Here is a 26,417-nt window from a genome sequence, read left to right on the forward strand (position 1 = left end):
TCCTGTCCAAGTCAATAACGTTTTAAATGTTCATAAGCTTTTTGCCAAGCCTTCAAGATACGAATAATGACTTCAAAAAACACTGAGAAATATTTACTGGAATAAAAAGTGTAAACCTATTAGTTTTTTTTTATGCGTTTAATATCAAATAGTCTACTGAGACAATTGTTTGCTAATCTCAGGTAGCTCTTTCTCTCGAGGGTGAGACTCCTCTTCCCCTCACACGGAGAATTCAATTTACCCGTCGCGTCGAGTCACGCCACACCTCGTCAAAAGTCCACAATATTCAACAAAGCCGCTTACAGTCGCGTACTTTCAGTTTATAAGCAGTTGCGATGATTCTAAAGGGAACGTTGTAGTTTTATCGCGTCGCGTCAGCCTATAACCTTCTCTATTCTAGTGTTTATTCTAGTCAGTCACTCCTCCTCCTACAAACAACCCACAGAGATCAAACCCGCCTGTGTGTAACGCGTGGATTGTATAGACGACCCGCTGGACCGAACGGCAGTGCCGCTTCTCAGCACATTGTTTACATATGATAAGCTTTATAGATAGAACAGCCTGTTTGTGGACATTATCGTTTCTGCAATGCTTATAAGAATGCGCGTTGTTGAAGGAATAAGAAGTGTCGGCGCGTGATATAGTCACTGAATGACAGCATGGCTAAACGAAGCACACTGTTCATCAGGATTGTGGAAGGAAAGAACCTGCCAATCAAGGACATGTAAGTGTTGATGACTTTATGTGATAATTATATGATGAATTACACAGAATTATGTGGGAAGACATGTGTTCAGTGTACATAATGATACATAAACTGAAAGCAGGATTTGGGAGATATATATTCACAAATACCACATTATAGAGAGCATTTCAGTGTTAAAAAGCAAGAAAAAAATCCTTTTACATTAAACTTTTTTTTTTTTTTTTACAATGACAGATAAAATAAATAGGAGTTATGGATTTTTAAAGAGCAGTTCTGGAATTTTATACATAAAAATGAACGAATATTGCCTATATCCTCCTATACTATATTTGAAAAACAAGTGTATTCTACAAATGATAACCTATTCTGTATTACCACCAATGAGCATTTATCATATAAATATGATGTGTGATATAAATATATCTAAATGATGATTTTAGTTTAAATTAATGAAATTTAAAAAGTTGTTTTATTATGTAATTTGTTCACTTGCCACAGATGCTCCCTGTAAAGGGAATTATAACAGAAACATATAGTGCATTTCTCTCAGTCAATATTATTATTAGATATTACCCATTAGTATATCAACCATATCATCAGATTCATCGATCATATTCAGGTATTTTACACTCAGAGTTATTTATCTCAGTTTGGAAGCTCATGCCAAACTACTGTATAAACACTCTTTTCAGACCCTTAATGAGCAGAATAAATGAATTAAGCTTGTTAATTGGTTCCCTGTTTGAAATTGGCAGCATTTCACAGTGAATTAATTTGGCACTCAGCTTTGTTTTCTTTGTCTCGTATAAAGCTGGAAACTCACGTCTATAATTTTGACCACAACAGCCCAGATGACAACGGTTTATAGGTTTTCTATTTGCAGAAATGACTGCTCTCCCACATTCTGAGGAAATGATTTTATTGCTTAGAACATCCGCATTAACATTTCAACAGTGTGGTAATGTCAATGCAAAGAAAATGTGATTCTCTGCTCTTCTCTTCCTGAGTTACTGATTTCACTTCCTTGTATGATTAAATTAAATTACTAGTCACTCTATCAAATTTGCTGAATTAGTCAGTGGGCCGAACCATCGGAGCAGATGTTACGTGGAGTGTTTGTATTGACACTGTGGTGACGTTGCCAAACGGTGCACAGAGAGAGATTGTAGACCTTGTCCACAAACACTCCACAACCATCCCTTTTTATGTACACATGCCCTGGCTGAGCTTTAGTAAATAGTATGCACCTTTCCTCAAATGATTGCAAGGCTCTGGAAAGATTTGTGGACTGTTTTAGATAGGCTAATTATAATCAAGCAGCTGGTGAGCAATCAGCACCTGGGCAAAGGGAAATGAGCACTTGTTTACTGTGATAAATGTTCATTGATTGAGACTTTACAAGATTATTATAAATAGAAAGTGCAATCAGATGTTGATATTCTTGTCAGTAATCAGTAAAATATTTTTTTTTTCCCCTAAACCCTTAACCCTGCGTGTAACTCGCCCTGCACTGTTTGATACCTCAGATTTTGATTTAATTTTGATTTGCCAAAGTCACGTGATTTCAGTAAACCAGGCTTCATTACGTCAAAATTTTTTGAAAATTTTCAAAATTTCAATGGTTCACCAGTGGACTTTGGCAGTTTGATATGCTGCGAACCACTGATTCGAAACAAAAGATTCGTAAAGCTTCATGAAGCAGTGTTTTGAAATCACCCATCACTAGATAGTGAAGTTATTTTGTTTTTTTGGCACAGAAAAAGTATTCTTGTCGCTTCATGACATTAAAGTAGACACATGAACTGTTTTAAATATGTCTTTAGTACCTTTCTGGGCATTTGAAAGTGTTAATTATCTTGCTGTCAATAAAGGCCTCACTGAGCCATTGGATTTTATCAAAAATATCTTAATTTGTGTTATGAAGATGAACAAAGGTTTTACGGGTGTGCAACGACATGAGATTGAGTAATTAATGACAAAAGTTTCATTTTTGTGTGAACTAACCCTTTAATTAAATCACAGCCTTTGCGATTTAATAATTGCACTGTCATATCGTGTCTTTTTTTTTTTTAATTTGAGAGCATAATTCATTCTTTTAGCTTCTCATTTTTTCCATTGGCAGTAAGTTTTGTGTTCCGTCAGTTACAGCTAAACTGTACAGTTGGTTGTGTGATCCAACAAGAGATGATAGTCTGAAGACAGAATCACTACAATAACAAATGAACCCATTGGCCCAAGTGTAAAGCATGCAGACAGATGAGTTTGTAGCTTGTTAAAGAGCTTCCGTTGTAACACGGGCCTGGATTCTGTCAAGCCACATTTATGTATTTGTGACACAGAACCCACTTAACCCTCATGTTCTCTTGAGATGACTTAAACGTTGTTATGTCTTAGGTCCCAGAGAAACCAAAGATGTGTGTGTAAAAAATACACTCTAAAAATGCTTGGTTGTTTCAACCCATGTTTTTGTCAAATATGGACAAACTGAACCCTTGGGTTTAAAAATTTAATTTAAAAATTTAAACCAACGGTTAGGTTTGTCCATATTTGACACAAATGGGTTGAAACAACACAGCATTTTTTAGAGTGTAGGAGTGTCACTCAATGAAAAATTCAAATCAAATTAATTACATGATATGATGATTAGTTACAGTATCCATGTACACATGCAGACTGACATCTATAGGGTGTGTTTACACTTGGCAGGTTTGGATTAAAACGAACTCAAGCGCAATGGCTCGGTTAGTGCAGTTTGTTTGAGTAAGTGTGAATGGCGCCATCTGAACCCCTTGAAAAGACAGATCTTGGTCTGCTTCCAAATAAACTTTGAGTTTCGATTGGAATATGAACGCAACACGGACCAAAGACATTTAAATGAATAAAAAACAGGACATGGTGTCACAAGATGTGACCCTAAAATGCTCAAACATACCTGGGGCCGTATTCACAAAACATCTTAAGGCTAAAAGTAGCTCCTAACTTGCCGATTTAGGAGAAACTCTTTAAAATAATGGCCGTGTCAGTCCTAATTTATCTTTAACAAATAAATAAATATTGTCTGATTACCTGTGGCAGTGGTTTTACAATTAACTCTATATACTAGGTTCATTAGTGACACAGCCTATTTTAAAACCTTTATGGCAACAATGGCAACATTTTAGTTTGACTTTTTTATTAAAAAATATTTATTTGAATAGGGCAACATTTGTATTTTAAAACCTTTATTTTTCATTCTACAATATTTCTATGATTAAATCGCTGACTCCTCCCCCATCAGCCAATCACTGTGTGTATACTCCATAGCAACGAGGTCAACCCCGCCCTTACTCTTAGCTTAAGACTTCAGTCTATTCCTAAGTTTCAGCAGTCTCGGCAGCTTTGTGAATAGGTTTTAAGTGAAAACTCTTAGCTAAGAACTTTTACTGCTATTTAGGAGAACTCTTAGTGGTAAGATAAAATGTTTTGTGAATATGGCCCCTGGTTTATATCGTCATAGGAGCTATGTTGCCCATTACAGTTCGGTATAGGCGTTGGAAACGGCGTCTCCTTGTAGAAGATCTTCATTTGTGTTTGTAACAGATTAATTCCTGCCACTACTTTGACTCCTTTACACATTTTATGAGCTCTTTGTGAGTTTTCAGCTGGTAAAAAGACCATCATATGTATGCACATACAATGAGCGCATTTAATTTAGAACTAATTTAGTGGTTTTTTGGATGTTTGGTAAGCACTGTCACAAAATATACATCATAAAAGCCTTTTGTTGTCGTTTTGTCATTTTAGGTTCGGTCTTAAAAATGACGTGAATGCTAAGTGAACCAAGACTAAGGGTGTGTTCACACTTTTAGTTCGAGAAAAACCGACATGCGTGAGGATTCTGTCCTTTTTAGGGTCTCGTCTTCCTGTTTTTGGTTCGGTTACATGTCTTTGGTCCGTGTTGCGTTCATATATCATTCGAACCGCACCAGAGTTCGTTTGGAAGCGGACCGAGACCCATCTTTTCAGCGGTCTCGGTCCGCTTGTTTGGTGCGCACCAGGGTCCGGATGGCAGCGTTCATTATGTTCAAATGAACCGCACTAACCGAGCAATCGCACCAGGGTTCATTTCAATCGTACCAAACATGACAAGTGTGAACGCACCCTAAGGGTGCGTTCACACTTGTGGTTCATTTGGTTCATTTGGTCTGGACCAAAGAAGAAAAAAAAACATTTAGTCCTGGTCCGGTTAGCGTTCAGATTGGCAGTTTTATCACCGAACCAAAAGATACCGAACCTAAAGGCATAGGGATACATTCACAACGTGATTGGTCGGATTTTATGACGTATTGCCTATTTTGAGATGGAACTTACCGAACATCCAAAACAATGCTGTTTGAGGTAAATGCAGTAGTGGTGCATAGCCTGCATGTAATGGTATTTTGGCCAGCTGGGAACTCGTGAAGAGCTTATAAAATGTGTAAAGTAGTCAAAACAGCAGCGGGAATCCCTCTGTCACACACACAAATGATCTGCTGCATGGAGACGCGCGTCTGATGCCTGTGATGGGCAAACTCGCGACTATGACAAGAAAAACCGACATGCGTGAGGATTCTGTCCTTTTTAGGGTCTCGTCTTCCTGTTTTTGGTTGGTTTACATGTCTTTGGTCCGTGTTGCGTTCATATATCATTCGAACCGCACCAGAGTTCATTTGGAAGCGGACCAGGACCCATCTTTTCAGCGGTCTCGGTCCGCTTGTTTGGTGCGCACCAGGGTTCCGATGGCAGCGTTCACATATGTTCAAATGAATCGCACTATCCGAGCAATCGCACCAGGGTTCGTTTTAATCGAACCAAACATGACAAGTGTGAACGCACCCTTAATGTATCATTTTCTTTTTTGGTGCATATGAATCAATCCAAGAGAGCTGAACTACAAGTGTGAACAGACCCTTAGTGGCCACTGCTTCATGTTTTTAAGCATCTTACGCAATGAGCACTTCATCATCTTTAAGCATTTTAAGATAGTTGACAATGTCCTTTTTATGAAGGAGCATGATTAATTTTAGTAATATTTTGATAGCAAAGTCAAGAAGTAACAGCCTGATACTTAAAGTCGTGTTGAAACAGACCTATTTTCTTTCATATTGTGATGTACATACGAGTTTAAAGTCGCCATGAAATGGATGCCATAGTCTTTTATCCCTACTGTGACGTATATCCAAGTGAAATGGCTTCTTGAACAAGAAGAATGTAGACGGGATTTGATTTTTTCCTAAGGGAATTGATTGGATCCTTGGTTGCTGTGATCTCATTTGAGTGATTTTGATTAATAATTACAAGGTCAATAACAAATTTAAAAAAAAAAAAAACCTACATGGATAAATCATTCAGAAAAGATCTATAACCTGAATTTACAAAATAGATGGGGGAATTTAATTTCATGATAGCTTTAAAGTTCAAGTATGTGTTTAACTAGTAAAATGACTCTGGGGTCTCTCAGTCCCCAAACAGAACATCATGGTTACAGAAGATAAGAGAAGCAGAGAGAACGAGGGAGGAATCTCTCCTCTTCCTTCTTTTGTCATCATCTCTATCCTCCTCCTGCAGGTGGCATGAGGATGATAGTATGTGGTTTAACTGCCAAGCCTCAGTGCTGTTTGATGTAGCACCTGATTCTGACAGCCACAGGTTTCCCTATTACACTGATAACAACAGGCGAAGATGAATCACCACATGATGCACTCATTCTCCTCTCTCCGCGCACACACACACACACACACACAAATACTCATACAGCTCACTAAAGTTGCCAAGGGCAGTCATTACCTCCACAGAGGAATTTCAATATCCTCACAGTGATAACGGACATTTCTATAAATGCTCTCTGTCAATTCACGGCTCATCTGAGACAGACTGCATTGAACAAATGCTTACCTATCAGACAGTGGCATGTCGAAATGAAAATGGAAGTTCTCTCATTTTAAAATATTGGAAATGGCATATACACACAAAAAAGGTATTATTTTTTGGACAAAGAACAGGAAGACATTATTATATGCCTGTAATTTAAATCTAATGTTTGTAATTTACAAGGAGGAGTGTGTAATACCTGGAAAAAGCTATGTGTTAGCATTTCCCATTTATCCCATAAGAATGTGCTTAATTTGCATGTACAAGATCAAGACAGGAAATGATCTGCAAGTAGTTTGGCATAATCTTTTATTATTATTATTTTAGAAAAAATACAAGCAATGAAGCAGTTTTGTTAAAATATTACATATTTATTTTTAATGCCAAAGCAAAGACATGTTGTGTGACCAACAAAGTTATGTAGAGAAAAAGACAGGGAAAAAACATAAAAGAGGAAATTATATCATAGACAGGACCTTTGACTCATACGCCGATCGGTCTGCGCAGCGACGATGCATCTCGAACAAGGCTAATGTCAATAAGACATGATTTTTATGATTTTTTTTATGACAAGGTTAGTTCAGGTTTTAAAATATAATGATCTTTATGAATGACTTGAAAAAAAAATGTATATGAGCAAAATCAGCGCGGCTGTGATTCGGCCATAGGTAATCACAGCGTGCTGGTATACAGCCATATAGCATGGCTATGAGTGTGATATTGTGTTTATACAACAGTTCGACGGCATGTTTAAATAAATAAGAAAGAAGTGTGTAAGAAATAACAACAGATTGTCTTTAAAACCCTCTTTTTTGCAGAACTACTTCCTTCTGCCACTGATTCAAATCTCAATTTGACAGTTTGACCAAGGCTTGGTTACTAATTCTAAAATGTCACTTTAGAACTAGTAACAAAGGAATGTTGAGTCCCTCCATTGAAACTCATTGTATTTTGTACAGTATTACTGAGAGAGAGAGAGAGAGAGAGAGATCGCCAGAGCGAGCATTACCTGTGTCTGATATAACGTTCATTCTTCAGGTCGATGTCCATAATATACATAATATCCATTGTAAAAATCCGTTTAAATGTCCATTGAGGAAAGCGATCATTGTATTTTTCCTTTTTACAATTAAGGGAATTTGCCGCCATGTGTATTATTGTAGCTTTCACTCAATCCATATTATGCACTAACAGACCCTTTCTCAATACCAAATACAACATATTATTTATAGAAAATAATATTTATTGAACAACAATATTTAAATGAACAACAATAGCCATTATAAATGACAATAGAAAATGTACAAAAGCAGTGCTCTATAGGATGTAAGTTAAATATAGCCTTAATGTTAAATTATTAAATTTAACATAGCCCAATACGATTTGCTTAAGAACAAGTAATAGATTAAAAAGACCAAAGATTACCCTTTTTATGTACCCTAAATTAATTATATCTCATGTTTAACCTCTATAAGAGACAGCAGCAAATAATTTGCACGGCATTGACAGTCGCTTTAAGTGGAGTGATACAAATGGTGACAAGATAAGAGTGCTGTTATCACTAGAATATCGCATGGCTCTCCAGAACCAGAAAGAGCTGCTATATAAAAGTATATATTTCATACATACTTTTCTTAAAAATAACATGAATACTGAATTTGGAACATGCTTTAAACTAGATTTAATATATTATTGTCATTGACCCCATAAATGACTTCCCTCTGGAATCTCATTAATCTCATGGTTGGATGGATAAAGATTGTTTGAATGAAAAGATTTATACAATTCTTTCATGTAAGTTTCTTCAAAGCTCCAGTACATCAGGAAGATTCTTTGTGGAACTTTAAAAGATTCTTCTATGAAATAATGCTTTAAAATCCTTCTTAATCATAATTACAACCTTATGAATAAAAGAGTATGATAAGAAGACAAAAATATTTTTCATTGATCCTTGTAAACCATAAATGTATATTTCAATAACATTGTTGCTGAGCAACAGCATCATAATTAGCATGCAATTAAGTTTCTGGAAACCAATCAAGTGTGATCATGAGATTAATAACTATTGAGCTTTTGCCAGTATGCAATAACATTATTGATCATTTCACTTGCAGAACTGGAAGCAGTGATCCATACTGCATCGTGAAAATTGATAATGAGGCAATAATTCGGTAGGTATGATTTTTTTTTCCCCTGACATTTCAATTTGAGCCCCAGTGTTTGGTGATCTAATATTGGACTGTGTTGCTATATAGCCTATAATAAGTCAGTTATCATAAACCGAATAGGTTATAAATGAAATTTTCTGTGAAGCAGAACTGATTCAATTTGTGCCACATAATTGAAATCCCTCACGTGCATAGATTGCTGTGTGGTTGTACCTCCACACTTGGTAGCTATATAAAGGTCAAACCTCTGATTTGAAATGTTTGAGCTGGAGGTTCAAAACGCAATATATATATATATATATATATATATATATATATATATATATATATATATATATATATATATATATAATATATGCTATGACCCTCAGTACAGTGTGGGCATATTGATTCCTGGTGCTCCACGTGGAATTAAGAGTAGGAGGTACAGAAATGAAAATCCATCTTATATGCATGAAAACACTGCTAGGAACCACTACCACAGTGAGAGAATTGAGAAAATTGGAATTTTGATCTGAACTTACTGACTTTATTATATTGTTTTATTTGTTATTCACTCTCTTTTGTGACTTTATTTCCAGTTTCTATAAAAATAACTTACTTTCCAATCAACTGAAAGGTTTAACAATCATACTGTTAATTTCTACTGTGAGTGTTCTCTGAGCCACAATGATTTCTTTGGTCAATAAGTCACATTCTTTCCCCGGTATACCAAATCTGATGGTAAATAAATGTTAAGTATGGATCGTAGTCTGATGTTTGTTTCCTTAGGCTAGCTTTATGCTAATCATTACAACATTACAACATGTTATATACAAAACACACTTGCATTAGACAATTAACAATCTAATCTTTGCTTAGAATTTCTGATTGGATATTGACATTTGGTTAACTATGATTAAAGAAAAACAGCTGTCTGGTTTTGTTTATGTTTAAATAAAAATCTATGCTTTTATGCTTATTTTCCAGACATTCTTTATACCAAATTAGGGGATTTTAGCACTTCAACTTTGAGTTTCTTAAGTTTCATCTAATATTTATTATTTTATTTCCGCTTTAATTCAATGAATGAAAACATTGTTTAATAGTTTTAGTTTAAGATTAGTTTAATAACATTGGTTTAAGCATATTCTGATTCAGACTTGACTTAAATTTGATTTTTTTATATGGAAGAAATAACATATTTGATGTCCAAAATGTCATTGGATGGATGTTGTCATTTATAGGCACAGTGATGATTTTAGCTTCTTTTTACTTCTGACTGTTGGCTATATTGTGTGCAGAGGAGTAATAGGTTTTTTTTTATATATATCTCTCAGGACAGCAACAATATGGAAGACACTGTCTCCATTTTGGGGTGAAGAATACACCGTCCATCTCCCTCCCTACTTTCGTACAGTGTCTTTTTATGTGCTGGATGAGGACTCTCTCAGGTCTGAACCTACATACTACTACTTGATCTACTACTTACATGGTTGAAGGTGAAGTGTGTGATATTTTTCTATTAAAATACTTTTTCCTGTTAAAGTTTGATGTCCAGAGACATCTATAAGTAAGCCATTTGTTAATGTTGACTTCCCCTAAAATGTTGCTTTCAAAACATTGCTCTGGCTGTTTGAGCAGCTGTTTGAACCACAAAACTGGAAATGAGAATGCACAAGTTGAAATGCTGAAATGAATACTGTTGTTGCGTTTTAAGTTACCAAAATTGATTACTATAAATACAGTATGCGAAAAACAATATGCCAAAATATTGTGTCTGAATACACAGTATTAAAAAATAGTAGGTGGAAAGTACCTGGATGACCTACTACTTCCGTATAGATTCTAGAGTGTGCATTCAATTTGTTAATTCTCTAGGTCACGTGACAGTAACAACATGACGGATGTAGAATGTCCAAATTTCATTCATACTACCCATATTCACAGTATATAGAATGTACTTTTTTAATGGTTGCGAAGAAATTCAAGAAATTCAAATGTAGTACCTAGTCAGACAGTTTGTGATTTCAGATGCACCGATTGACTCCTGTTTGGATCCTCCCACAACACGCTAGCATCATTTAAGTGATTTTTGCATGGGTATTTTCTTCAGAAAATGTAGAAAACTAATTATTTTCCACTTCATCTTCAACTACTTAAATTATTAATATGATGAATTGTAACTGTGATTCATATAAGTCTTATGTCAGTCACACTTTATATTAGGTGTCATTAACTACTATGTACTTACATTAAAAAAAATGTTAGGTACAATGTTTGACAATTGTTCTATGTTCATGCTGTAATACAAAAACATCTTTGCTTCTATAAAGGTGGGATATGGATAGGGACAGGTTTGGTGGTATTGGAATGTGGGTTAATTACAATGTAATTACAGCTGTAATTTTTTTTTTTTTTTAAATAAGTACAATTTAAAAACATGTATGTACACAATAAGTGCATTCTATCAAATGATTAATTTAAATGTTAGTCCATAAAGACACTTAATATAAAGTGGGACCCTATGCTGCTTATGCTGCTCAGTAGAAACCTCCAGTCTCTAAAATTGTTCTGTTCACAGCCGAGATGATGTCATTGGGAAGGTGTCAATCAGTAAGGAGGTTCTCACTGCTAAACCTCAAGGTAAGAGAGTATTTTCTACAGAGTATTTACGGTCTTTATTCAGTCGCTGTGGTAAAATGGGAAATCAATGTCCAGAACCAACAAGACATTTCTCAGTGTCAACAAGACAGATTGTAAGACGAGTGTTGCAAGAAGGTTTTGACAAATAATCAAGACATACCATTATTAGTCACACGCAGTCATACATGTGGATTTTAAACTTTGGAATTTATAAGACACTTGAGTGTCATGTGACTGTGAAAAGCCACAAACTTCCTCAAGTCATTTTTAGTTAAAACTGTTACATCTTTTTTTAATACCAAGGTTAGAGATTTTATCAACCCATAACTCTAAGTCTGTGTGTCCACCAAAGCATTTTTAGCCAGCTGAAAACACCAGCACTCTTCTGAAAATGCCTTGCTGCGAGTGCTTTAGAGAGTTTTGGCAGTGCAGCATTTTTTATATTTGCAATGATACGGAATATCCACGGAACTGTTAGTAGAATCTGATTTTGCAAATAGTTGGTTTCTGAAGATAAAATGTAGATGTAACAATGTAATGTACTTGCTCTGGCACTAGTTTTAGATGAAGACTCTTCCACTGTGATTGGACGACTGGGTAAAAAGTGACAGTGATGAGCGTTGCGTTTTAACCAAAGTTTAACATTCTTCAATTCTCTGCGACCGGTAAAAAATGCTAAGTGCTCAGCATGAAATAGATGCTCAGAGCCTCTTCACACTGCTGTTCTTTTAAAAAAGGTGGCACTCCCATTGAAAACAATTGGGGGAAAAAAACTACACTAGCCTCAGGAAAAACACTATGGTGTGGATATGGCCAAAGGAGCAGAATTAGTCATATTTTCTGCAAACAAGTCTTAATATCGTACATAATTTTGCTCAAAATGTTTCTCAAGCAAATGTATTTTTTATTCGAAAAAAAAAACAAACAATACTGATAAGGAAAACTGACAGAAAAACTGCATGAGATGACTTTAAATCAACATCGTTGTAGTAGAAAACTCCCTTGTGTATATGACCACACATTCTGGTGGGGTTCCTGTGAGGTGGCGTTTTGAGTGCTGGTGAGTCATTGTGGTTGTCTAGGCTTGTAACTTGTCTATTGGGCCTGAGGGGCAAGGACACGGCAGGGTTATCCATTATCATGACACAAAATGGAACAAAGCATCACTCATTGTACCCCCATCTCATGTTGATGACTAGTCATACAACGCAGGCTATCCGTGATGGAATAGAAAAGCTAAATTACACCATTCATTAACATTGTTTAGTTCTCTGTGTTGGTGTCTCAGACAGATAGGTTATAATAATGATTGTTTAAATATGCAACTCGGCTTGTTAGCATTAACAATAGCCTAATGATGATCGAGATCCTGTTAAATGTTGCCCAGCAACACCAGCCCCATTTCAGGACTGCAGCAGTTCTGTCAGTGTTGTGGCTTAGGGGTTAGTGCAGTTCTCAACATATTGAGCTGTGGTTCTCATGTGGGTAATGCTGTTTCATATCTGGCCTGCAACAGTTCCTTGTATTGTTCCCCACAATTTGCTGTCATTGAATATGTACACTAACAGGCAAAAGTTTAAAATAATTACGATTTTTTAAATGTTTTTGAAAGAAGTCTCAAATGCTCATCTTAGGCTGAATTTATTTGATCAAAAATACAGTAAAAACAGTAATATTGTGAAACATTATTACAATGTAAAAGAACTGTATTTAATGTATTTTAAAATCTAATTTACTAAATGTGCTGAATTTACCATTTTGACAGTTTTTACTTTTTTTCATTCTAATATGCTGATTTGGTGCTCAAGAAACATTTCATATTATTTTCAATGATGAAAAAATTTGTTCAGCAAGGATGCATTAAATTGATCAAAACTGACAGTAAAGATAATGTTACTATAAATAAATGTGTGTGTGTATATATATATATATATATATATATATATATATATATATATATAATATTTATAGTATATCTAAATATAATATTTATAGTATATCTAAATATAATATTTATAGTATATCTATATATAATATTTATAGTATATATATATATATATATATAATATATATATATATATATATATATATATATATATATATATATATATATATATATATATATATATATATATATATATATATATATATATAAATATAATATTTATAGTATATCTATATATAATATTTATAGTATATACACTGCTCAAAAAATTACAGGACTTTGAAAAATTACAACACTTTGACAACACATCAGATCTCAGTGGGGAAAAATATCATGCTGGATATCTATACTGATATGAACTGGGTGAAAGGATGCCACATTGTTTGATGGAAATTAAAATGATCAACCTACAGAAGACTGAATTCAAAGACACCCCGAAAATCAAAGTGAAAAAATAATGCAGCAGGCTAACCTATTTTGCTGAAATTTCATTGCAGCAACTCAAAATGGTACTCAGTAGTTTGTATGGCTCCCACGTGCTTGTATGCATCTCTGACAATGTCAGGGTATGCTCCCAATGAGATGACGGATGGTGTCCTGGGGTATTTCCTTCCAGATCTGGACCAGGGCATCACTGAGCTCCTGGACAGTCAGAGGTGCAACCTGGCCGAAACATAATGTCCCGGAGGTGTTCGACTGGATTTAGGTCAAGCTAGTTTGTGGGCCATTCAGTGGTATCAATTCCTTCATCCTCCAGGAACTGCCTGCATACTCTCGCCACATGCGGCCGGGCATTTCCTGTGCACCAGGAGGAACCCAGGACCCACTGCACCAGCGCAGGGTCTTACAATGGGTCTAAGGATTTCATCCCGATTCCTAATGGAAGTCAGGGTGCCATTGTCTAGCCTGAAGAGGTCTGTGCATCCCTCCATGTATATGCCTCCCCAGACCATCACTGACTCTCCACCAAACTGGTCATGCTGAACGACGTTACAGGCAGCATGACGTTCTCCACGGCTTATCCAGACTCTTTCACGTCTGTCACATGTGCTCAGGTTGAACCTGCCCTTATCTGTGAAAAGCACAGGGTGCCAGTGACGAATCTGTCAATTCTGATGTTTAATGGCAAATGCCAATCGAGCTCCATGGTGCCAGACAGTGAGCACAGGGCCCCCTCGGGGACGTCGGGCCCTCAGGCCACCGTCGTGAAGTCTGTTTCTGATTGTTTGGTCATTTGAGGTCATTTTGTAGGGCTCTGGCAGTGCTCATCCTGTTGCTCCTTGCACAAAGGAGCAGAGACCGGTCCTGCTGATGGGTTAAGGACCTTCTAAGGCCATATCTAGCTCTCCTAGAGTAACAGCCTGTCTCCTGGAATCTCCTCCATGCTCTTGAGACTTTGCTGGGAGACACAGCAAACCTTCTGGCAATGGCACGTATTGATGTGCCATCCTGGAGGAGTTGGACTGCCTGTGCAACCTCTGTAGGGTCCAGGTATCGCCTCATGCTACCAGTAGTGACACTGACCCTAGCCCAATGCAAAACTACTGAAAAACTGTCAGAAAAGAAATGTCAGTGAACTGTCAGAAAATAAATGTCAAAACTATTCCTGTTTTGGGAGTTGTCTCATTGTTGCCCACCGAGTGCACCTGTTGTTAATTTCATTAACACCAAAGCAGCTGAAACTGATTAACAACCTCCTATGCTACTTAAGTGACCAGATAAATATCCTAGGAGTTTGACGGACTTGATGCTATTATCTGATTAAAAAGTGTTCCTTTAATTTTTTTGAGCAGTGTATATAAAAATTTCTGTTTCAAATAAATGCTGTTCATTGAACTTTATATTCATCAAAGAATCCTAAGTGGCAAAAAATGATTTCAACATTGATGTAAAGAAGACCTATTATTAATAATTGAGCTTCAGTAATAATTGCACTCCAAATCAGAATATTAGAATGATTTCTGAAGGATCATGTGACACTGACAATGCTGAAAATTCAGCATTGCCATTACAGAATATATTATGTTTTAAAATATATTTAAAAATAAAAGTTATTTTCAATTGTTATATTTCACAATATTACAGTTTTTACTGTATTTTTGATAGAAATAAATGCAGTCTTGGTGAGCATATGAGATTTCTTAAACAAACCATTAAAAAACTTTATTATTCCAAACTTTTGACCAGTAGTGTATACATGTCCTTACCAGGCATGGTATGATAAAAATGTGCCAAAGAGTTTATAAGATGCTTCTAAAAGAAGTGGATCTGACAGTAACTATAACACAAGTCAGCCTTTATTGACTTTTGAAAGAGTCTTTATGCTGGTTCTTTCCCTCTCTTTATCTGTCCTCTTCCCACCCTCACCCTCTCTGCAGCTATAACGAACAAATGGCCTCACATAACCTTTTTCTCCAAGGGCTCTGAAATAGCATTTAGTGAAAGGACACATTCGGCAGAGCACAGAAATAGCCCTGTGTTCAAGTTTCCCTTGGTTTGACAGGGTGTGAACATTCAAGTTAGCAATAAGTCAAATCATAGTCTAACCACACAGATAACAGAATGGTGTGTAATTAGCTGACAGCGGAACGGTGGCTTATTATGCAGGTTGGCATATATATACTCTAATTATGACATTCTTAGAATGGAGATGCATAGAAGAATGTGCAAGCCCTGAGGATATTAGTTAAATCTTTTAATCTGCATTTTCCCCCTGCATTTCAATGCTGTGGATCGTTTCTTAAAAGGAGAATACTCAATTAATTTGAATAAGAGTTTAAATGAAAGCAGCCATCTGCTACAAATGTATGGGATATGCACGGAAATGGTTAGAACAAACATACAAGCCTGACTCCACCTTGGCTTCACACTCCCTCGGCTCCACCTGGGACCGTCATCTCTACAGCTCCACAGGGCTTCCTTGTCCTCTGGCTCTGCCTTCGCCATGGACTTCCAGGCCTTTGTTTGTGACTCATCCCTCCACCCCTTTGGCTCCATTGGGCTCTTCCTTCCCTCCAGCTCCACCTCAGTCCTCTGTCATGCTGGCTCCACCTCGATCCTCCAGCTTCACCTTGGCCGCTCGTCCCCACTCATCAAACACTCCAGGACATTAAGTGTTGCCCGGTTTCTGGGTCTTCGCATCTCTGTCGGACAATCCCCTGGTTCTGTCTGGCATCCCCACCAATGCTACATCATGGATCCTCCCACCTCCGACTCCACCATGGGCCTACATCCTGGTGTTCCTGCTGGGGGTTACTCCCTGGATCCTCCCACCGTTGTCTCCTCCCTGGCTACTGCCTCCTTTGTCTTCTCCCTGGTTCCTCCCCCATCCAGGGTTGTCCTGTGTACCAGCCCTGCATCCTCATCTAAAGGCCCCCCCTGCCCTCCTCTGAATGTTTTTAAGGAACATAGTCACACCTTCTTGATGGGGAGGAAATGTCAGGGTTATGTTTGGTTTGTCTGTGTTTTAGTTTTGTTTTTTCCCCGGTTGTTGACATGCAGTCCCATAGAAATGGAATTCTCTCCACTAATTCATTAACAAATCTGGCTAATGAATGAACATGCATTTCCCCTGTACATTTTTTGTGTATTATTACTTTTAATATCTGTCTTTTATATTGTTTTGCATTATGCATGCCTGATGATAGAACAACTACTTAACGTAGCCCCATCTATGTGGTGTCTCCTATCGAAATAATCCTCAATGACTCACACTTTGGTGGACTTCATCCTCTCATAGAATACATTGTATGCTTGTTATATTAATGAGAGCTTATAGGCACACAAACTACCAAATCTCTGTGATCATGCAAATGTGTCAGCTTCCAAACAAAGGAACTTTCCCTCTTGGAAATTGCACCTTTCTCATTGTTCAAGCCACAACTTAAGAAATGTGACCTCTGTGGAACTTAAAAGCCAACACAAAGTTCCCTCAGTGCTTACTTCTTCTCCCGATTGCTGTCCGTGTGAGAGCTCACCCGGCCCAAGAGGCCTCAAAACAGCAGGCCATGTGTACCTTCTTCGACCATAACACTGCAAGTTCATAATTGTTTCTTCATTCAAAGAAATCGATTGCAACTTCAGCACCATTGGACCAAACCATCAAAACTCTCTCCTGAGACTGTATATCCGGACGCTCTTCAACAACTAAGGCAGATGCAAGTATTGTACAATATACTACATCGCTGTTAATCTAGTATTAAGTTGTGAACCCCTTTGTTAACAAAGGTGCTTTGTAATACTTTTCTGATGGTTAAATAACTCTTTTCATAGCTTCATTCCCCTGTTCTGTTTTGGTTTTTCGATTGTGATCAGAGCTACATGCTAAAAAGAGTTATTTTTCTGTGGCCACAAGAAATATCCTTTCTGAAGAGTTGATAGACAGTCAATACTGAGTCTTTACTGGACGAACAGATTAGTTAATTGTAATATTAATTCAGCTACATCAAGTTAATTTGATTAACTGATCCAAATATTTCTAATAAATTATAACAAGTTATAATTAATTATTCATATTTCTCTTTTGAGCTAATTTGCTACAATGGCTCCGTACTCTTCAGCCTCCTAGCGGATGATGATGGCTCCTTCAGCTACGTGCACCCGGCAGCGAGCTCCCTGTTCCTTTGCTCTGCCTTCATTGTCATCACTCTTCCTTTTATCCTTCTGGAGCTCCTCTGTGGGACTTGAGACCAGCATGAGCTGATGAGCAATCATACCGCCGGCCTCGCTCCGTTCCCACGGCTCTAGGCCCCGCCCTGCTTGCCACACACCCACAACTCACTAGCATCTCAGCAGCAACTTTTGCACAGGCCACTCATTTTCTGAAGAAAATACAAAAATCGTGGTGTTATTATTATTATTTACTCTCTGTTTTTGTATTCTAAACATTTAGCCTGTGTGTGCAAGTGAAGGAAGAATGCTCTGTTGTAAAGAGTTTTGGCTAGTGGCTCAGCATCTGTTTGAAGCAGAGACCTTGACTCTTTAAAGGTTGGCTCTGTGTGTGTGGGGTGGGGGGCACTGTTTTTGAACATATTTATGAGGCAGACCTTTAACTGCCAAGAGACTGTCAGTCAAAGCTTCCTACCTGATGTTTCATTTTCTTATTTTATGAATACTGTATCTGTGGAAAGATTACTTTCATTTAGTTCACTTTAGCTTATTTTTTTCCCCTTTCTTCAAATAGATTTCATTTGTGCCACTTGTTTGTGGACAAATTCATCTGCATTACTGTCATGTTTTTTGTCATGTAGTTTCAGGGGTTGGATGATTGAACTGAGGGATGGGTTATTTCACACTATTTTCTGCTTATTATAGTCATTTTGCATTCCATTTTCTTTTCAACATATTTCTTTTGAGCAATACCCAAGAACAACAAACAGAATTTTCCTGGAAAGCTTGATGTCTGCTTTAAATTCAAATGCTTTTTTTATCAGTCAGTGTTGTCTGGTATATTTAAGATACAAATTTATCTGAGCTTCAAACAAAAATATGAAATGTATGCGTATTTAGATGCTATAATCATGTTCAGTTCCACAAAATAGAATGAAAGCATCAGAATTTTTTTTTTTTCATTCAGTTAAATGGAAAGTTTTTCCTTGGCAGACCCAATTTATTTTTGGGCTACTCAACAGAGCAATAAAGGAAAATGGACCTTGACGAGTGATACGCTGGAATACTAATCAAGAGGAAAAACTGCCTACCAGGCCACAGGAATAAACAAGCCTCCACACCCATGAAGACAAAAGAACTCATTTTACAATTTTAGACATGACCAATGCAAAATCAGGGTGGTTTGACGGTCCGTTAGTCAAGCTTTCTACAAAATACAAAAATGGTTCTTCAACAACTGCAGCCCTCAATTTACTAAACATTTACACATGACATGTTACATATTTCTATCATTGACTAACATTAGATGGACTTCAGGGAAAGAAATAAAATGCTATGAAAGCATGTAAAATGGCTTGTTTTATACCCTATTCAAGTCATTATTCCTTTCTCCAAAACTCTGAAATCTTATTTGCATCCTTGTTTTTGTGTTTCACCTGACTGATTGCAACACAGCAGAATGGAGGAAGAGATTTACAATGTAAAAATAAGTTATATCTACTCAATAAAATTGTGGCAACAGATTACAAGCAATATTGTTAATTAAATTCAACAAATAAGAATTGAGTAAGAATTACTTAAATTAATTCCTTAATAGTCAACCATTTAAAATTAGTCAAATTTAAACAAAAACATCTGAATAACAGACAGACGTCAAAGATGAATTAAGAACTCTTTCGTTTTTATTGCCAACATTGAAGACACCTGATGATAACATGCAGAATTATTGAAGGAAAGAGAAACACAAGAACTACAACTGACTTCAGCCACAGCCTTAAAAGAAATCAACTGAAAAGACATTAAATCTTTCTTATCACTAACAAGACTGACTTTATTTCTGTCATTTGTCTACCGTTCTTTTTGAGAATTAACCGAGGTTTAAATGTTAATGTTTTATTGAAAATATTTGGGTACCATTGTGGTGATCAGTGTTTCCTTTAGTTGGGCAGTTTGACTTTGCTTTTTGTGTCAGTCTGTGGTTTTTGTAACAGTGTTTATTAAAGCACATAATTCATTGCAAAAGAAACAATGAACAGAAATGTTTTAATAATCTTAAAGAAAAATTATTGACTAATCTCATAACTGATAAAAAGTAGATGTTAATAGATGTTCACTAACAAAATTTTGTGGGCACATATCAGACATTTTTTTTCAATACACTGTAGGATTTTTTGAATACACAGACATACAGAATCAGCATATTAATCTCAACAACGGCTCCCAGGATGCATTGCGGCATGAAGTATGTCACCATTGAGATTAATATTCTGATTCTGTATGTGTGTGTATTAAAATAAAATAATCCTACAGTGTATTGAAAAAAGAAAATTAAGAATGTTTGATCTGTGCCCACATAATTTTGTTAGTGAACATCTATTAACATCAAATAACTACTTTTGATAAGTTATGAGATTAGTCAATTTTTCATCTGATTGTTTCTGTTCATTTCTTTTTCAACAAATTATGTGCTTTAATAAACCCTGTTACAAAAACCACAAACTGACACAAAAAAGCAAAGTCAAACTGCCCAACTAAAGGAAACACTGATCACCATAATGGTAACCAAATATATTCAATAAAACATTAACATCTAAAAGAACAGTAGACAAATGACAGAAATAAAGTCAGTCTTGTTAGTGATAAGAGAGATTTAATGTCTTTTCAGTTGATTTCTTCTAAGGCTGTGGCTGAAGTCAGTTGTAGTTGTTGTGTTTCTCTTTCCTCCAGTGATTCTGCATGTTATCATCAAGTGTCTTCAATGTTGGCAATAAGAACTAAAGAGTTCTTAATTCATCTTTGACGTCTGTCTGTTATTCAGATGTTTTTGTTTAAATTTGACTAATTTAAAATGGTTGACTTTAATGGTTGAAAGAAATTAATTCTTACTCAATTCTTAATTCTCAATTTCTCAATTTTATTAAGTATATATAACGTATTACTTTTTACAGCTACAATGGAGCAGATTTTCATTGAATAATAGCTTAAATCTCAGTCTGTTCACATTTTAACACACAATTACTGAACATCCAACATGTCAGTAAATACTCTTAGTCTACGATAAGCTTATTCTGTTCAAATACAGCAATGCCATTAATTCTATTACCCTAAGCCTCTTAAAGCTAGAGTTACTGGAGGGATATGATATATTCCATTTATCCCAACCGTTGGCCTACCCAATGTGTGTGTTCAAGTTTACTGACCCTCCCCTATGTGGACATGTGCGTGTTTGCAGATATACAGTAACGCAGTGGAAGCCATAATAATACTGCTCTTAATCCTGCTTTTGCGCTATTGTGGCGCTGTGCACTACACCACTTTAGGGTGCCTGTCCTTGAACTTAGCCCAGCATAACTTGAAATGATTAATTTCAACGTCAATGGCAGGCATATAAATTCTCCTTTTACACTTCTTGTCATTTTTGTTTAGGTGTTGATGGATGGATGAATTTAACAGAGATTGACCCAGATGAGGAGGTGCAAGGGGAGATTCACCTCCAGATCTCAGTGCTGGGAGATCGAGATATCCCACGAAAACTGTGTTGCCAAGTTCTAGAGGCAAGGTGAGGAACTACGACGAGCAGCAAATGATTTATGACAGGAAACTTGTGATTAGTGCATTTAATCAATCCATGGATTGGAATCGTAAATAATAAAACAGTAAATTATGGTTCTGATTCCTAAAGTTTCCCTATTATGCTTTTTTGAATATTACCTTTCATGTAGTGTTTAATATAGCTGTTTGTAAATGGAAAAGGTCTGCAAAGATTTAAAGATCGGAGTGCAGATAAATGGAGTTATTCAGGTGCGTAGCCATCATTTCAGAAGTGAGGGGGACAGAAATGTCAAGTTTAATTGACAGTTTTTTTTTATCTCTTGGTTGGCTAAGAAATAAAATACACTGCTGAGCAATAACCAATGAATTTCATTTGTTGTTTTTTTATTATCCAACAATATCCTTTGAATTTATATCTACATTTATTCACATTGGCCCATGAAAACCTCTCTGTGAACATACTTCTCTGAAAAATGTCCCCTGTGTCCCCACGTATTCTAATCCCATGGAGTTATTGTCTCCCAAAAGAAGGAACCAATTTTGAACTGCCTGAAAAATAAGTAATTCAAGTCTTTCTTCCTGTATAAACCTGCGAAGGTTTATCACAAATTTGCATAATGCCAGCCTGCGATCTTCATTGGCTGCCTGCGGAAAAGGTCTACTTTGACCTTCAAACACTTTTTTGTAGTTGTAGCCGAGGCCTGGAAGACTTTGGTTTGAGAAGACGCTGTTTTCTACACTGTGAATACAAATCCACTTAGCATGAGGACTGAATTGATGAGGTAAAACCGACAGCATCATTACTGTTCACAGTGTATACAATTGCTAAAGAATTAATTCAGATATGGTAGAGTGAGTTTCGTTTATGACACACACTGGAAGCGGTAGACCAATAACAACAGACTGGGCCATTTGACCAATCAGAGCAGAGTATGCTCTCAGAAAGGAGCGGTTTAGAGAGACCGAATCCTTTATTGAACCATTTCAGACACTGTGAGTAAAAAGGTGATGCTGCAATGTATGTTATGAGAAAATTAAAGTGTTTTTGACCTTGGATGCATGTAAACCTATTGTAGGAGACCTCCAAACCAAAATTAGGAACCTTTAAAATAGCACAATAGGGGCACTTTTACTTGTAAGGATTTTTATTTGGAATGCAAAAAAAGCTATTTCATTGACAAATAAATGTAAAATAATTATTGCAAAAGGTGTGTTTACTTTTTAAAGACTTTTCAGACATCTGAATTAGTAACCCTTGGTGAAATATAAATGATGTGAAAAATGAAACAACATCTTCCAGGATTACATGAAAATAATAAGTAAAATAAGTTTGAAAAATGCCAAGACAATGTATTCAAAGGATTTTGAATTGAAAAAATTTCACTCAGTCTCTGTGAATCATTGACTGTTGAAATGGGGCTTCAGAGATTTTATCCTCATAAGCTACATTTGGATTTGCATCTAATATCTTCATGTACTTTCGGCTTTGTTTCTAGAGATCTTGCAAAAAAGGATCGCAACGGGGCCTCTGATCCTTTTGTTAGAGTGAGGTACAATGGCAAAACCTATGAGAGTGCGGTAAGGACATATCTTTGTAAGATTCTGATTTGCTCTGCCACACAGTTAGATCTGACTGTCTGTTACTGATTACCATGACCCTGCTTCCTCCCAGGTGGTTAAGAAGTCCTGTTACCCACGCTGGAATGAGAGTTTTGAGTTTGAGCTGGACGAGACTTTGGCTGACAGCCTTTTGAGTGTGGAGGTGTGGGACTGGGATCTGGTCAGCAGAAACGACTTCCTGGGAAAGGTGACTGCACATTTCCTTCAGCAAATACTGGAATATTTCCTCATGCTCTGAAGCTGACCTTTGTCTTAGTTTAAAATAGAACACAAAGCATTTAATTAGTAAAATCTTGTGTGTTTAACGTTATCTTTACAGGATAGTTCAACCAAAATGTAAATTATGTTGTAATTTTTTTTACCCTCATATTGTTCAAAACTCATCTGCTGAACTTAATGTGGAACACACAAATATATTTTTTTTGAATTGTCATGCAACTCTTTTATATTGTTATTCATTGATAATCTTCACCTTCAAAACCCTGAAGTCTCATCATAAGTAACTTACAAATATGAGTAAATAATGAAATAATTTTACACTGCAATAAAAAAGGTTTTTGACCAATAAACACACCAGGTTAGTTTAATATATAGTTATTTTGTGCATGACAAAAATATATACTTTGTCAATTATTTATTGAGAAACATTTTTACATATTACATATCTGTGAGTGGCAAATGTATGTGAAGCTCTAAGATTAGTAGTTAATTTGAAGGTGAAATTAGGCTCCATCTATTCTTAGATGTTTTCAGTCAGTGGGTTGACAATCTGGTGTCAGTTTGTGCCCTGTTTTATTTAAAGAACAGGGATCTAGCAAAGTCTGAACTTCACAATATGTGTTTGCGAAAGTGTATCACTTCCACAAACACATGGACCTGGAGAAAAAGAGTTGTTGTTGCTCATCAGACTGAAAAAGGTTATAAAACCATCTCTAAAGAGTTTGAACTCCACAAATCCACAGTCAGACAGACTGTGTACAAATGGAGAAAATTCAAGACAATTGCTACCCTCCCCAGGAGAGGTCGACCAACAATGATCACTCCAAAAGCAAGATATGTAATAGTCTGCGAGGTTCCAAAGGATCCCAGTATAAAGGTCTCTCTCACGTTGGCTAGTGTTAATGTTCATGTGTCCACCATCAGGAGAACACTGAACAACCATGGTGTGCATGGCAGAGTTGCAAGGAGAAAGACACTGGTTTCCAAAAAGAACATTGCAGCTTTTCTGCAGTTTGCTACAGGTCATGTGAACAAGCCAGATGGCTATTGGAAAAATATTTTGTGGATGGATGTGGCAAAAATCTAACTTTTTGGTTTAAATGAGAAGCATTATGATTGGAGAAAGAAAAACACTACATTCCAGCATAAGAACCTTATCCCCTCTGTGAAACATGGTGGTGGTAGTATCATGGTTTGGGCCTGTTTTGCTGCATCTGGGCCAGAACGAATTGCCATCATTGATGGAACAATGAATTCTGAATTCTTAAGGAAAATGTCAGGACATCTGTCTGTGAACTTTAATATCCAGAGAAAGTGGGTCATGCAGCAAAAACGAGCCCAAGCACACAAGTCATTCTACCAAGGGAATGGTTAAAGAAGAACAAAGTTAATGTTTTGGAATGGCCAAGTCAAAGTCCAGACCTTAATATAGTTGAAATGTTGTGGAAGGACTTGAAGCAAGCAGTTCATGTGAGGATATCCACCAACATTCCAGAGTTGAAGCTGTTTTGTACTGAGGAATGGACTAAAATTCCTTCATTGTGCAGTTACTGGAAACGTTTAGTTGTTGTTTTTATTGATGCACAAGGGGGTACACCAGAATTCATTACTTTTGCCACTCACAGATATGTAATACTGGATAACTAATCTCAATAAATAATTTACAAAGTATATATTTTTTTTCTCATTTGTTTGATTGGCTTCTATTTGTCTATTTTTAGGACTTTTGTGATCATTGGGTCATATTAATCCAGAAATATAGAAAATTCACACACAAACATACATGACACCGAACATTGAACATAAAAGGGCTTAATTTCCCGCTTCCCACTTCTGAATTCATGATTATGAGCTTGTCACATTCAAGTGCTTTATTGTGGAAAGAACAGGAATTATGGAGGATACCAGGTTTATTCTTGGAAAATTTTCTGGGAAAATCTTATTACATTTTTCCTGAAGCAATCATGCCATTATAGCTTGCTACTACAAGTCTTTGAGCTCTTTTTCATGACTTGTGCAATGCTGTACCAGGTAAACTCCTGAGCAAGTTTAATATGTCAGAAAAACCAAACATATGGAGCTGGTATGTGATGCAAATGTCGAAATGTATTCGTTTACAAATAATGCACTATGGTAAAAAGTGTTTTGAGGTCATAATATAATATTGTGCAAGGAACCGCGTGAAAATACGTCTTTATTAATTGATAATCTGCCCCTGTAATCATAATTTTGTATGAAAAGGATTAAAATTGCTTGCTGTTTTACTGCCTCTAGTGTTCATTTCAGTTGGAATTTCGCTTCGCAAAAATGTTGGTAGATGTTGGTACGTGTTGGTACGTTTTTCCAATGAACCTGTGTTGATTTTTTTTTTACTTGTCAATTCAGCATATCCTGAAGTTACGGAAATAATTCAAGCATAGTCACTGTTTCATAACATTGTGTTTGTGGCTGTTTGACAGATGTTCACTGTGACATTGCCTTTGTCAACCAATAATAAATGTTCCAATTGCTGTGTTTAGCTTCGGTTGCTTTGACAGCTAATTGTCACGCCGATTGATATGTGTGTCCTCTGTTTTCCTTCAGGTCCTGTTCAACATCAACAAGCTTCAGTCTGCCCAGCAAGAGGAGGGCTGGTTTCGCCTGGGGCCTGACAAATCTAAACACAGTGAATATGAGTGAGTGTATTTGGAATTGTGGCAAATATGCACACCACCTAAGCAAACCTTGAACTTTGGTTGCCACAGCAACAAGTATTCACCTTTAATGGTTGCCTGTGGCAGAGAACATTAAGCAAATGGCGCAAGCACAATAAAATACAAGGGATAATAAAACTATGCTTTGTAAAAAGTGCAACTTTCCCTAGTCAATTCCTGGGAATTAGTCTGAGCTAACATTGAAGGATTGTTACGCACTCTTCCCTCAGGCTCTAACAGTGTTACGCTTGTATGTTCTGGTCCATGTGTTGACAGGAAGTACTAATCCTTTCCCTGGCTAAATCCTGGGATTTTTTTCTGTTCATTCGCTCTATCTCCCCTCCACCCGGCCCTCCTCTCCATCCATAAGAGATCATTTGGCCACGTGGATT

General features: G+C 36.6%; 1 protein-coding gene across 5 annotated transcripts in view; it reads left to right on the top strand.

The window, feature by feature from the left end:
* The first annotated feature begins 213 nt into the window (after nucleotides 1-213).
* The window catches only part of rasa4 (RAS p21 protein activator 4), a 51,867-nt gene continuing 25,663 nt past the window's right edge, over nucleotides 214-26,417 (top strand). For 2 of the 5 annotated variants that reach the window (XM_067407405.1, XM_067407406.1), the window contains exons 1-8: nucleotides 214-724; nucleotides 8,710-8,766; nucleotides 10,083-10,196; nucleotides 11,327-11,388; nucleotides 21,368-21,500; nucleotides 22,990-23,071; nucleotides 23,166-23,300; nucleotides 25,916-26,007. In XM_067407405.1, coding sequence (XP_067263506.1) covers nucleotides 660-724; nucleotides 8,710-8,766; nucleotides 10,083-10,196; nucleotides 11,327-11,388; nucleotides 21,368-21,500; nucleotides 22,990-23,071; nucleotides 23,166-23,300; nucleotides 25,916-26,007 — 740 coding nt within the window. In that variant the 5' untranslated portion in view covers nucleotides 214-659. The other 3 variants (XM_067407403.1, XM_067407404.1, XM_067407407.1) reach the window with 3 other exon arrangements.

The sequence above is a fragment of the Chanodichthys erythropterus genome, chromosome 13 (genome assembly GCF_024489055.1).
Source record: "Chanodichthys erythropterus isolate Z2021 chromosome 13, ASM2448905v1, whole genome shotgun sequence".
Taxonomy (NCBI): domain Eukaryota; kingdom Metazoa; phylum Chordata; class Actinopteri; order Cypriniformes; family Xenocyprididae; genus Chanodichthys; species Chanodichthys erythropterus.